Source organism: Bicyclus anynana, chromosome 24 (assembly GCF_947172395.1).
Source record: "Bicyclus anynana chromosome 24, ilBicAnyn1.1, whole genome shotgun sequence".
NCBI classification, from domain to species: Eukaryota; Metazoa; Arthropoda; class Insecta; order Lepidoptera; family Nymphalidae; genus Bicyclus; species Bicyclus anynana.
The window spans coordinates 709,620-722,740 of NC_069106.1; the positions used below are offsets into that span (position 1 = coordinate 709,620).

General features: G+C 34.5%; 1 protein-coding gene across 1 annotated transcript in view; it reads right to left on the minus strand.

The window, feature by feature from the left end:
* Nucleotides 1-5,192: 5,192 nt before the first annotated feature.
* Nucleotides 5,193-13,121, minus strand: part of LOC112051953 (aminopeptidase N) — a 46,603-nt gene continuing 38,674 nt past the window's right edge. The window contains exons 15-19 of the mRNA XM_052889100.1: nt 12,712-12,879; nt 11,508-11,651; nt 10,525-10,606; nt 8,759-8,904; nt 5,193-6,425 (exon numbers count right to left, since the gene is read on the minus strand). Of these exons, the coding sequence (XP_052745060.1) occupies nt 6,308-6,425; nt 8,759-8,904; nt 10,525-10,606; nt 11,508-11,651; nt 12,712-12,879 (658 nt within the window). The 3' untranslated portion in view covers nt 5,193-6,307. The remainder of the gene's footprint in view (nt 6,426-8,758; nt 8,905-10,524; nt 10,607-11,507; nt 11,652-12,711; nt 12,880-13,121) is intronic.

Sequence of the window (13,121 nt, forward strand, 5' to 3'; positions counted from 1 at the left end):
CCTAAAGAAAAAAGAGTAAGAAGTGACAGTGGAAAGGAAGAGGAGGATAACGAAGGATTTACCACAGTAGAGAGAAGAAGGAAGCGTCTTGCTCGCGATAGCTCAAAGGTACACGATGATCTATATGAAATATGTATAACTTCGAAAGATATTCTGCCAAAACAGATTGGCTTTGCCAAGTTTCTTCGTTCATTGAACATACCGAACATATTGAGGGTTAGGTATAAAAGTCCTTACAAAGTCATTGTGACATTATCAACAAAAAAAGATGCAGATTACCTACTTAACTGCCCGAAACTAGTTGAGTTAGGATATAGATGTCAATCTACCCTCGAAACGAACTTATCTTATGGTATAGTGAAACAAGTAGAACTGGAAGTCGATGAGGAAGATTTACAGAAAATATTTAGTTGCGAATATGAGATTGTTTCTGTAAAAAGATTGAGGAGAGTAGCAGATGATGGAAAATGGATAGAAAGCGAGACGGTGCGGCTTAGCTTTAAAAGTAATCGTTTACCTAGCTATGTCTATGCATACGGGTGCAGGCTTAGGGTGGAGAGGTTTATATTTCCCGTTACTCAATGCTCAAAATGCTGGAGTTTCGGGCACCTTATGCGGGTGTGCCCAACTAACAAGACATTATGTCCAAAATGCGGTGAAAACCACGTAAACTGTGAAACCAAGTCCTTCAAGTGTATTAATTGTAAAGGCGGACATATGTCATTAGATAAATCGTGCCCAGTATTTAAAAAAGAAAAAGAAATACGAAATATAATGAGTGAAGAAGGAGTGACATATCGCAAGGCTCTAGAAAACTATTTGCAGAAAGTGAAAATGAGTACTCGGGATCAGGAAAATTATAAAGAGACAGAAACAAGAAGTCAGTATGGAGTGATATCTCAGAAGTTATCGTATAGAGATATCTTAATAAATAAAAATTTCACTGAAACCGAACACAAAAAAGCGAACGATAGTGGTGGTAGTGAATTAAATAGCGACCAAGAAGAAGATATTGCTGAGCCTTGTTGTAGTAAACGTAAAAGAAAAAGAAGGAATAAATCAGTACATAAAGAGTGGGAATTTAGTGACATCATACAGTCAGATCAAGAAAATAGTCAAAGAGAGGCAGAAATGGGAGAACATCAAAAGAAGAATAAGAAGAATACTTTTTCTTTTACACGATTGTGGCGGAGAATTAAGGCAGTATTCTTAGCTGAGATGTCTTTTGAAGAAAAGATTAAAATTGTAATGAAAGTTGCGTGGGAAGAGTTGTCTTTGATGCTGATTAATTTAGTGAAAGATGGTGTTTTGCAAAATATTTTCAAGTATATATTTAATGGATAAGACCTTTCAGTTTAATATAGCTCAATGGAATTCACAAAGTTTAAGACCGAAAAAGGTACCATTTGAAATATTGTTAAATAGGGAAAAAATTCATCTGGCATTGGTAAGTGAAACGTGGCTTCCACCAGATTCTGATATTAGGTTTAATGCATACAATATTTTCAGAAAGGACAGATTAGACGAACATGGAGGTGTGGCTATTATTATACATAAATCAATCAAAGCACAGCTATGTAATACAAAAATTAATAATGCAGGTATTGAACTCATTCATGTAAAAATATTTAACTGCAAACTACTAAAAAATATTGTATCCATTTACTGCCCTTCTTCTGTAAACACGACAAGAAATGATTGGGATGACATATTTTCTATGTTTTCTAAAACTTCGATAGTAGCAGGAGACTTTAACGGGCATCACACTAATTGGTGTAAAAATAATGATAGTCGAGGTGTTCAGTTGTTTGAGTCTTCCATTGAAAATAATTTAGTCTCACTAAATAATGGGGATGCAACGAGGGTAAAGTATGTAAATGGAGTGTTACAGAAGACTGCGCCTGACATTACGTTTGCTACCACAGATATAGGCATTTTGTGTAACTGGAAGGTAACGAATGACAATTTGGGAAGTGATCACTTAGTAATTAAATGTTCGTTAATATATAAGGATCAAATAAATTTGACATCTAGACGAAATTTTAAATTAGCAAACTGGAAGTGTTATAAGGAATGTTTAGATAGATTGTTTATTAATAAATCCCATCCGAATGATATGCAAACTATGTATAATTTTTTTATAAGTAATATAAATATCGCGGCCGATTCAAATATTCCCAAATACAAAATTTGTACCAACCCTTGTCAAAATTTTGTACCGAAACATTATTGGAATACCACCTTATCTAAACTTATAGCTCAAAGACGTCTTGCTTTGAAGGAGTTACGCCGTAACCCTACACCGAGTAACTTACAAAAATTTGAATCTAAAGTATTAGAAGTACAGCGTACAGCTAGTGAAGCTAAGGCAAAATCTTGGGAAACATTTTGTAATACTATTGATGAGTCAATTACAGCTTCAGAAATGCTGCGTAGAATGCGTTGGATTAAGGGTCTTCGCAATAGTCAATCATTCGCATCCGACGAACAGTGTGAAGAACTTCTCTGTAATTTAGCGCCTGATTCTGTTAAATTGTCTAAGCCGGTGTTTTCATCTTATAATAACTGTCTTGAAACTAATTTTAGCATGCAAGAGTTACTTAACTGTATTAAAAAGAAAGACACAGCGCCGGGTGATGATGGTGTTACTTATTCCATGATTTATAACCTTCCTGTATGTGCTAAAGAATATTTACTCGCAATGTACAATATTACTTTCCAAACAGGTATCATTCCTGAACAATGGCGTAGAATACAAGTAGTTCCTATCCCTAAGGTGGGAAACTCTAGTAAATTTAGACCTATTTCGCTTATATCATGTCTCTGTAAAATTTTTCATAATATGATAGCTAGAAGAATAGAATGGTTTATAGAAAAAAACAAAATATTAGCCGAAAGTACTCACGGTTTCAGACGAGCGCAGTCAAGTTTGGATTGTTTGATAAGAATAATTATACAAATACAAATAGGCTTTTCTGAAAAAATACCAACTATAGCCTGCTTTCTTGATGTTGAAAATGCATACAATAATGTTTTAATACATAAAATGGTTAGTATACTGGATGATCTAGATGTAGGAAGTAAAATATGTAATTATTTATGGCAGTTTTTGAGTGAGAGGCACCTTATAATTAAAAATACAATCAATAATTCGGAAATGGTAAGGTGGACAAACAAAGGCTTAGCACAGGGAGATCCAATATCCCCACTTCTTTTTAATATAGCAACATATCAAATTAGTAGATTGATAAAAAATACGTTTATCTGTCAATATGCAGATGATTTTGTAATTTATGCACAAAATAAAAGTCTAAGGGTATGTACTTCCAAAATTCAAAGTTCATTAGATGTATTTATAAGTGTTTTAGAACGAATAGGTCTAGAAATATCAGTTAGTAAAACAAATTTTTGTGTATTTAGCAGACGTCAGCGACAAGAACAGGTTAACCTTTATATTAATGACCAAACAATTTCCTCTTCTAGTAATACAAAGTATTTGGGTATATGGTTGGATCGGTCGCTATTATGGAAAAAACATATTAATGAATTGGGTAAAAAAACAATGAAAATTTTGAACATTTTGAAAATGTTATCGGGACCTTCTTGGGGCGTACACCCTAAGCATCTAAGGAAACTTTATATATCACTACTTAGAAGTAGACTTGATTATGGATGTTTTTTATACGATAATAGTGCAAAAAGTAATTTATACAAATTGGATAAGATACAGAATCAGGCATTACGTATAATAGGGGGATTTATCAAAACTACGCCTATTCATGTAATGGAGTCGGAGTTATGTCTACCGCCGTTATATCTGAGAAGAAATTATTTAGCCACAAAATATTGTTTAAGAGTACTAAGCTGGTCGAAAAACACTACTGCATGGCTATTAAATAATTGTCTTTCTCTTTGTAAAAGTAAACCGTTTTGGCGTTGGAAAAAGATTCCCTTAGTACCTTTGATTTATAATGAAATTAAGAATGAAAAGTTACATTCATGCTGTCCTCTACAAATGTTTTCGCTAAGTACTTGGGTTACGAATATTAATGTAAACAATATTATATATACAGACTTGGATAGTATTAAAAATGCTAAGAAATGTTATGAAGTAAATGTACTTAAAAATCAAGTATTAGAGGAATTAATTAGTAAATATGGTGACTATAATAAGTTGTTTACAGATGGTTCCAAATCTGATAATGTGGCAGGGGCAGCGTTTCATGACTCTGACTCCAATAGTAATAGTTTATATAAAATTAACACAGATATATGTATAATGTCGATAGAGTTATTTGCAATATCGGCGGCTATATCATATGCAGTAGCTATTAAATATAAAAAAGTTGTCATATTTACTGATAGTAAAAGCGCCTTGCAGCATTTAGCTCGGTGCGCCTCTGGGCACAGAGGAGTTCCGGTAGCGTATGCTATTTTAGCAAGGATTTATAATATTTTGTGTGAATCTAGTATAGACTTGAAATTACAGTGGATTCCATCGCATATAGGTTTAAAAGGAAATGAGAAGGCTGACCTGCTAGCAAAAAGTGCATGTTTAGAAGGAAATGAAATTTTTATTATGCCGAGTTATTCAGAGGTTACAGTAAAATATAAAAGTCAAAATCACGATTTGTGGAAAGAATACTTTGACCAACGATCCAAGGAAAAGGGTATTTGGTATCGTACAATCCAGAGTCAGCCTTCTAGAGTTCCTTGGTTTCAATCAGGAAAAATAAAAAGATTTTTAATTAAAATAGCAAATCGATTACGATGTGGACACATTCCATCAAATAAATTTTCATTTTTAATGAAGAAATCGGAATCGCCAAATTGCGAAATATGTGGAGTAATTGACGATGTACAACATTTATTGATGGAATGTGTTAAAAATGGTCAGGAAAGAGAAGACTTAATCAGTGATTTAAACTTAAATAGGAAAGATGTAGGTTTGTTTAATACCATCATGGCTTTTCCAATGTCTGGGGAAGCCAGGATGGTGTATGATCTTTGTTTAAAAAAGTAGATTTTAAATTAAGTAGTTTAATATATAATTCTTTTAAGTTGTATTGATTAGGGTACGATAGGGCTGACATATTTTTTGTAAAATAAAAGTCCTTAAAAATTCTAGATTAAAAAAAAAAAAAAAAGCTCCAAACCAATTTATCCAGGGCATATAAAAAAAAACAACAAAATTTAAAAATAAAACTTTATTGTTGTTAACAAATACGTCAAAAATACTGGGGAAAATGTAAAATATAATAATTATTATTTACAACATGATTATTATCAGACAAAAAAAATATTAAAATTAAATAGTTGTAGTATAAAAATGGGACGGAGTCATTATTAAGTACAAATTCTTTCTATTAAGTATCTACCCTATTTTTTATTTAGAATTTTATATTACGAGTAGTTCTCTATGACACTGACAACATAACAATATTATGTTTGTTTATGACACTTGTTTTTTCTTTATGACAAAGTGTCTTATGAATAATACTCGCTATAAAAAACAGTAAACTTCATCGAGGTCTAAAATTAAAACTAATAAGACACTTTTGTACTATTCATTTAAATTACATATTATTCTATAATTGGTCCATCGTCAGTTTGAAATACGTTTCAATTATGTAATTACATATTATAGATAGCTCCTTCAATTAATATTCCACGAGAGCCGGCATAACAAATATAGACCCTCATCCGTTATTTAATTGGGATGAGAAATAAAATATAGAAAATATTCACATTGACACATTGTACATAGGTTGCCTCACAGATTAACCAGAGTGAGTCTTTACAAGCAACGTACTGAAGCCGGCGAAACCCATTAAAAAAAAAATCAAACGTCACGCATCTCCTTGACAACCGCATATAGATACAAACCTTTTTCAAATTTTGTATTACAAAATTTAACACTAAAAAATTGAATAATTAAAAAAACTCCATATCTCGTATAAACTCGTATTTGAGAACAGTTTTTAAAATATTTAAAAACAAAGGACGACATTTTTCTTGAATAATATTGAAAATTACTGATGCGACGGTTCATGTCGTACTGTCTTGAAAATGTATTCGTTTTTGAATTTTGTATTTGTGACGGGTACGACACCGTCGTGTTCCGTGCGTTATATCTGTATATTATTGATTAATCTGTGGTTTGCCTAGTAACAGATGAGGGATGATTTCTAATGCCGGGTCTTAGATTAATTGAAGTAGGTAACAATTACCTTACGGTGATCTTATAACATACGCAAATTATTATTAATAGTATGAAGTAGGCCTTTATTTGACCATCTCTGTAATTTTACACATCTATTTTTTTCAAATTCGACCTGGATATATTATGTATAGCGTATAGGGATGATATGAAAAGAGGTTTTTTCCGCCACGACGCCCACGAAGGTTGTACCATATGGTGGGAACTGGTTGAAAAAAAAATATATAAGTATATAAAAAAAATATGTATAAAAAATATTACATACGTCACTGGAATATTATGGGTAAATTAAAAAAAAACTGTTGAGATAAAACTACTTAGGAAAAGTTCGCCGGAGTACCAAAGCGGCGAAGTAAAAGAAGCTGTATTATTTTTTTCTGTTACCGAGCTTAACAAACAAGAAAACGAACAAACAAACCAATCATAAGCCTTCAAAAAACTTCGTAAAACTCAAGCTGTATGATCAACGATCTTTGCTTGTCCCCTTTGGAGACAAAATAAAGATGAATTAGGTAAAAAATGTCGTAAAAAGTTGTACCTATCAAATTTTTTTTTGGTAAAGTACCTAATGATATCATTATTAAAGTAGAATTATATTTTTTTTCCGATATAAGTAAATTGGCGAGTGATTAAAGTAGGCGAAAGCTGGGGATGAGCAATTACCTTTTAGTTGTCACTTAAAAAGATATGCTTGCAATCATTTTAGTCCAACTGACACGTAACAAGGACACACGGCAGTGTACAACAAAGTTCAAAAGTTAATTCGTTAGAATCCTAATATTAAATTATTTTGTAATTGTTCAAGACACTATCTCAACCACTGAGTATCTCTAATAGTGACTGACACGAGAATACAAACGGCATACGGAGAGTTGATTAGTTCTGTGTGTTGATAGGGACAATTGCAAAATAATTTTAATATTATTTATAAAAAATCTAACTAAGTATGTACCAACGAAAAAGCAGTGCAAAGTGTTTTAAATACCTACTAAAAATGCAAATAAAAACATTATTAGAAATGTAACTTTTTTGAATTAATAATAATTTCAGAGATCCAAAACAAAATAACTATTTTTATACACAACCTTCTATAAACAGACAGGGTAGATTTAAATAATTACTTATTGAATACATAAATAATATAATAAATCAATATCTATTATTATAACAATTTAAAATATATTATAAGTTACTAGTAATTTACATTAACTGTTTTCATTTTTTTTAATATTTTCTATATTAACAATGTGCACAGCAGTGTATAAGCCAATTTCAGAACTCAAATAGGTAGGCTACGTGTAAATATTTACAATAAAGTGACTTTTTCACAGTATTTGTTAAATACCAAAAAATAGATCTATGTTACAATTAATCTACAGGCACCAATTTTTTTTTTCAACTAAATACATTACATTTTTATTTTTGCAAACAACATATTTTTCAAACAAAACATGATTTTTAATAGTGTGGGAATATATTAGTGTAAAAAATACGTAGTTTGCAACAAAACAAAATCCCTGGACCGAGTAGGTATACTATGGAGAGTGAAGAATCTTAGTATACGGAAAAGTGCAAATGCATTAGATCGTCACAGAAAAAACAAACAAAATATCACATTGAGCAAATGCATATTTTGTTCCTTGGTCCAAGGACCATGACTTATATCCTCCTTAATTGAGTATTTGACTACTTTTGAATTCATTGATTTTTATGAGACTTTCGGGAAAATTAAGTTTGTATTCTCAAAAACAAAAAATGTCGGAATATATATGTAAAATAAATAATGTTAGAAAATTTCAAAAATCTTAAAAATGTTAAATGAACCTAAATGATTTTACGTGTCGTGACGTCACAGAAATACCATATTCAGTATGGTCGCCGCGATAAATAAATTCCTTGTATCTCCAAAAGTAGTATTCGTAGATACATTATTACTTCTACAAAATTGCTCTAATAATAACATACTTTTGAAATATGATAATATGAGACCTCCGGGAAAATTAAGTTTGTATAACTAATTTATTCACAAAAACAAAAGTTGTTAGATTGTTTGTAGAATAAATAATTTAAAAAAATTCAAAAAATGTTTTCAAAAAAACCTAAAAATGTTAAAAAAAAATTTGATTGTCTTTTTTAGATAAAACAAAAAATCTAAAAATGAACCTAAAAGGCTTTACGTGTAGTGTTACGTCACAGAAATACCATATTTAGTATGGCCGTCGCGGCAAAGATTTCCCTGTATCTTCAAAAGTATTATTCGCAGACACAATAATATTAGCATACTTTTAAAATATTATTTTACAGACTTCCGGGACAGTTAAGTTAGTATTAACTAATTTATTTTATTCACAAAAACAAAAGTTGTTAGAATGTTTGTAGAATAAATAATGTTAGAAAATTTCAAAAAAAGTTTAAAAAAAACTTAAATATCTTGAAAAAAAATAGATTGTTTTTTTTTATTAGACGAAAAATCTAAAACTGAATCTAAAATTAGTCAAATACCCAATAGCTACATGTCACTACCCCGAGGTATCTTACGCAGAGAATTCGCGCAGCTTGTCGACGACGCGCTGCTGGTTGTTGCGGACCCAGGCGATGTTGACGCGCGCGTTCTCTATGCCCTGCGACACGGCCAGCTTGGACTCCGACAGGTATTTGCTGTTCTTCTCTTGCCATTGTAGGAACTGTTCAAAAGTTTAAAATTATTGACAATATTTTATTTATACTATGTCATGTTTGATGACTTAGACAAAGCGTTTGACAGAGTACCCCGTGAGGTTGTATGGTGGGCTATGAACGTGAAGAACATACCTGGGAAATATGTTAGAATAGTGAAAGAAATGTATAGAGATGCATGCACGAGCATACGGTCAGAAGCTGGTGTTACTGACAAGTTTCAAGTGGAGGTGGGCTTACACAAGGATCGGCTTTAAGTCCCTATTTGTTTCTCCTAGTAATGGATGCTCTGACATCAGACATACAGGAAGAAGCACCATGTATGCTGTTCGCCGATGATATTGTACTTGTTAGATAAAATGCATCTGAGGTACAGAGCAGACTGGGAAAATGGCAGGAGAAATTGGAATATTGCCTACGAATCAGGCAAACGAAATAGTCTACCACGCTGGCAAATTCCTAATTGCTAGACTTCACACACGCAGAGAATTAAGAAAATTCTCTGGTATGCAGGTTTCCTCACGGTGTTTTCCTTCACCGTTTGAGACACGTGATATTTAATTTCTTAAAATGCACACAACTGAAAGTTCGAGGTGCATGCCCCGGACAGGATTCGAACCTATGCACTCCAGAATCGGAGGCAGACGTCATATGCACTGGGCTATCACAGCTTTTCAATATGATGTAATTAAAAAAATAATGTTTTTGCATTTTTTTTATCTATTTTATAAGACGTTGCTTCGTACCCTGTAGGTTTTGTTTAATTAGCAAGTGTCAAAAATAAACGGTACTGCTACTACTGTATCTTTAGATAGTGTTGACCTAGAAGTTTGATTTTTTCACAGCTCTTAGGGACAGTAGACCTGAGTATTTGATATGAATTTTAGCTTAATACCTAAACGCGTTCCTGAGAAAAAAAATATAGACAGACAGACAGACAGACGGACATAAGCGTTCCGTTTTTTCGTGAAGTTCGGAACCTTAAAAACAAGTGAACATAAAATTTGTGAACGAACACCTATTGTTTTCATTTTGACGGATTTCGTGGTTGAGGTTTTGCTAATTGGTCCAGATCTGACTGGTGGGAGACTCTGGCCGTGGCTATAGTCACCACCCTACCGGCAAAGACGTACCGCCAAGCGAGAGCGAAAGGGGTGTGGATTTCATCATACTCCTAACAAGATAGCTCGCTTTCATTTTAGATTTAGATCTTCACATACTATCAGGTGAGACCTCAGACCAATTATAGAAGGACCTGTATCGCACTCATAGTCACGAACAAAATTGTCTGTCATTTTCTGAAGAAAACGAGCTTAGATTTGGTATATATCTTAAACTAAACCAGAAGTTTTTGCCCGTTTTTTACACAATTTAATTACACAAAAAGGTATTTTTACGGAGCTCTTTAACCGACGAACACGATTACAACTATTTAACATCGATACTATAGAGACAGTTTCTATAATCGCATTAGATCGTTGATCATATAGTTTGACAGAAAAGTAACGTCTAGCGAGGCAGGTCCTGTACAATAATTGGTCTGAGTGTGAGACTGTAGTCAAAGGCTAAGTTGTAGAGAATAAAAAAAATGTGCAGTATATAAGTCGGCAGTGTGAGTTTGTACTTACCTCATCAAGTTCTTTCTGTGTAGTGAACTGACCGAGCAACGTTTTGAGGATACCACCAATACGTCGATCTTGCCCTTTGAAACTGTAAATAAAAAAAAAACCTTACGAATATAATAACGCCTAATAATCAGTTTCATCATCTTTCATCACTGAAGTGATCTTAAGAGGCTTTCACTTGGCTCTTGGATCAAGGCTCAGATACAGAAAGCAGTAATTCATGAGACTGTGTGTATTGTGAGGAGGTTCTTCACTTAGGAGCTCTCGGAGAACAAGATTCTTCTTATTATTTTCGAGTTTATAATAATTTTTAAAAGCTCAGTTAATCGACCCATTACATTAGGTGGATTGACAAATGTAAAAACTGTCAAAAGGTAATAGCTACAATAAACTGGTATAGTGCGATTTATAAGAATACAAATTAATAAAAGCGGCATTAATGAACTGATGTGTGGCAACACTATAATTATTAACTGTCATTATAGAGCAACCCAATAATATCGATCGTTTTATCAGATTATTAAAATGATAGTGGAAAATCGGATAATTACCAGACGGATTACAATCAATATCATTTTTGCTGAGATTTACTTTTTTTTTAATTTATTAAAAGTAAACCATGAATACCCATAACATGATTCGATGTTAGCATGTGCTAGAAAGTGATGTAAGTATTTTCCAAATATATTTATTAAATTATTTATATTAGATAGTAATATTATTTTTTTACAGATTATCTTGTTTAAAAGAAGAATAATATAATATTACCTACGTATAAATCAAATCAAATCAAATATCAAGGCAGTTGCAGTAGGTACCAAGTGAATGACAGTACACACGCACAGGGTTACCATACGAAATACATAAATGTGACTACAGCTTCCATCCATCCATCCCAATCAAGAGAAAACTAGTCATTAAATTAAATAAAAATAAAATATGTCGTTGTTAAGATTATACAGCAGGAATGCCAACGAAGTACGTACGCGTCGTAGATGTCGCCGATCCTGTTGTAGATGAAGTCCTTGGCGACGTAGTAGCCGACGGTGGAGCGCGCCACGGCGGCGATGACGGTGCCGGCGTCCTGGCGCCGCACCTCCGACCCCTCCGTCACCGACCACTCCAGGTATCTGCACACCACACGAGTACATTGAACAAACAAAGTACTGTATTCATTGGAAAAATACAAAAAGTTTATATTTTGAATACATCAACGAAATTTAGTAGGCAAATAATGATTATAATGGGGGTGACGACGATAGCGACGGTAGCGAAAACGGCGATGATGGCGATGGTAAAGGTAATGGCGATGATAATAATGACAATGACGATTACGGTGGCGACGATAGCAACGTGGACGATGGTGACGATGGTGAAGTTAATGGCGATGATAATGATGACAATGACGATTACGGTGGCGACGATAGCGACGACGTCGATGGTTACGACAGTGAAGGTAATGGCGATGATAATGATGACAATGACGATTACGGTGGCGACGATAGCAACGTGGACGATGGTGACGATGGTGAAGTTAATGGCGATGATAATGATGACAATGACGATTACGGTGGCGACGATAGCGACGACGTCGATGGTTACGACAGTGAAGGTAATGGCGATGATAATGATGACAATGACGATTACGGTGGCGACGATAGCAACGTGGACGATGGTGACGATGGTGAAGTTAATGGCGATGATAATGATGACAATGACGATTACGGTGGCGACGGTAGCGACGACGTCGATGGTTACGACAGTGAAGGTAATGGCGATGATAATGATGACAATGACGATTACGGTGGCGACGATAGCAACGTGGACGATGGTGACGATGGTGAAGTTAATGGCGATGATAATGATGACAATGACGATTACGGTGGCGACGGTAGCGACGACGTCGATGGTTACGACAGTGAAGGTAATGGCGATGATAATGATGACAATGACGATTACGGTGGTGACCCTAGCGACGACGGTGATGGTGGCGATGGTGACGATGGTGAAGGTAATGGCGATGATAATGATAATGATGACAATAACGACTACGATGGTGACGGTAGCGATAACGGTGATGGTGGCGATGGTGAAGGTAATGACGATAATAATGATAATTATGACAATGACGATTATGGTGGCGACGGTAGCGACGACGGCGATGATGAAGGCAATGGTGATGGTACTCACTGCGCCAGTATCCAGACGTCGCGCGAGCAGGCGAGAGCATACAGCAGGTGGTCGCGCGCGGCGGCCACGTTGCTGCGGCGCCGCCGGGCGAGGGCGAAGCGCCACTCGCGCACTGACCCGCGACGGAGAGCCACGCAGTACACTGTGCGCCGGAGGTCCACCGGGATGCTGCGAAAGAATAAATCATGGAAACTTCGTCAAAGAATCTTGACGAACAATGTCAAAGAGTCTTGGCGTATTGGAGTCATCGGCGTCCTACAGGGTTTAATTCGCGGACCTTTTTTTCTCGATGTACACAAATATACCCAGTGTAAAAGTCACTTTAAATTATATGTTCGTCGCTTTATTCTTCAGATACAATATTAACTAGGTAGTTACTTTTATCCGATAGGCATAATTCGCACTTTAGA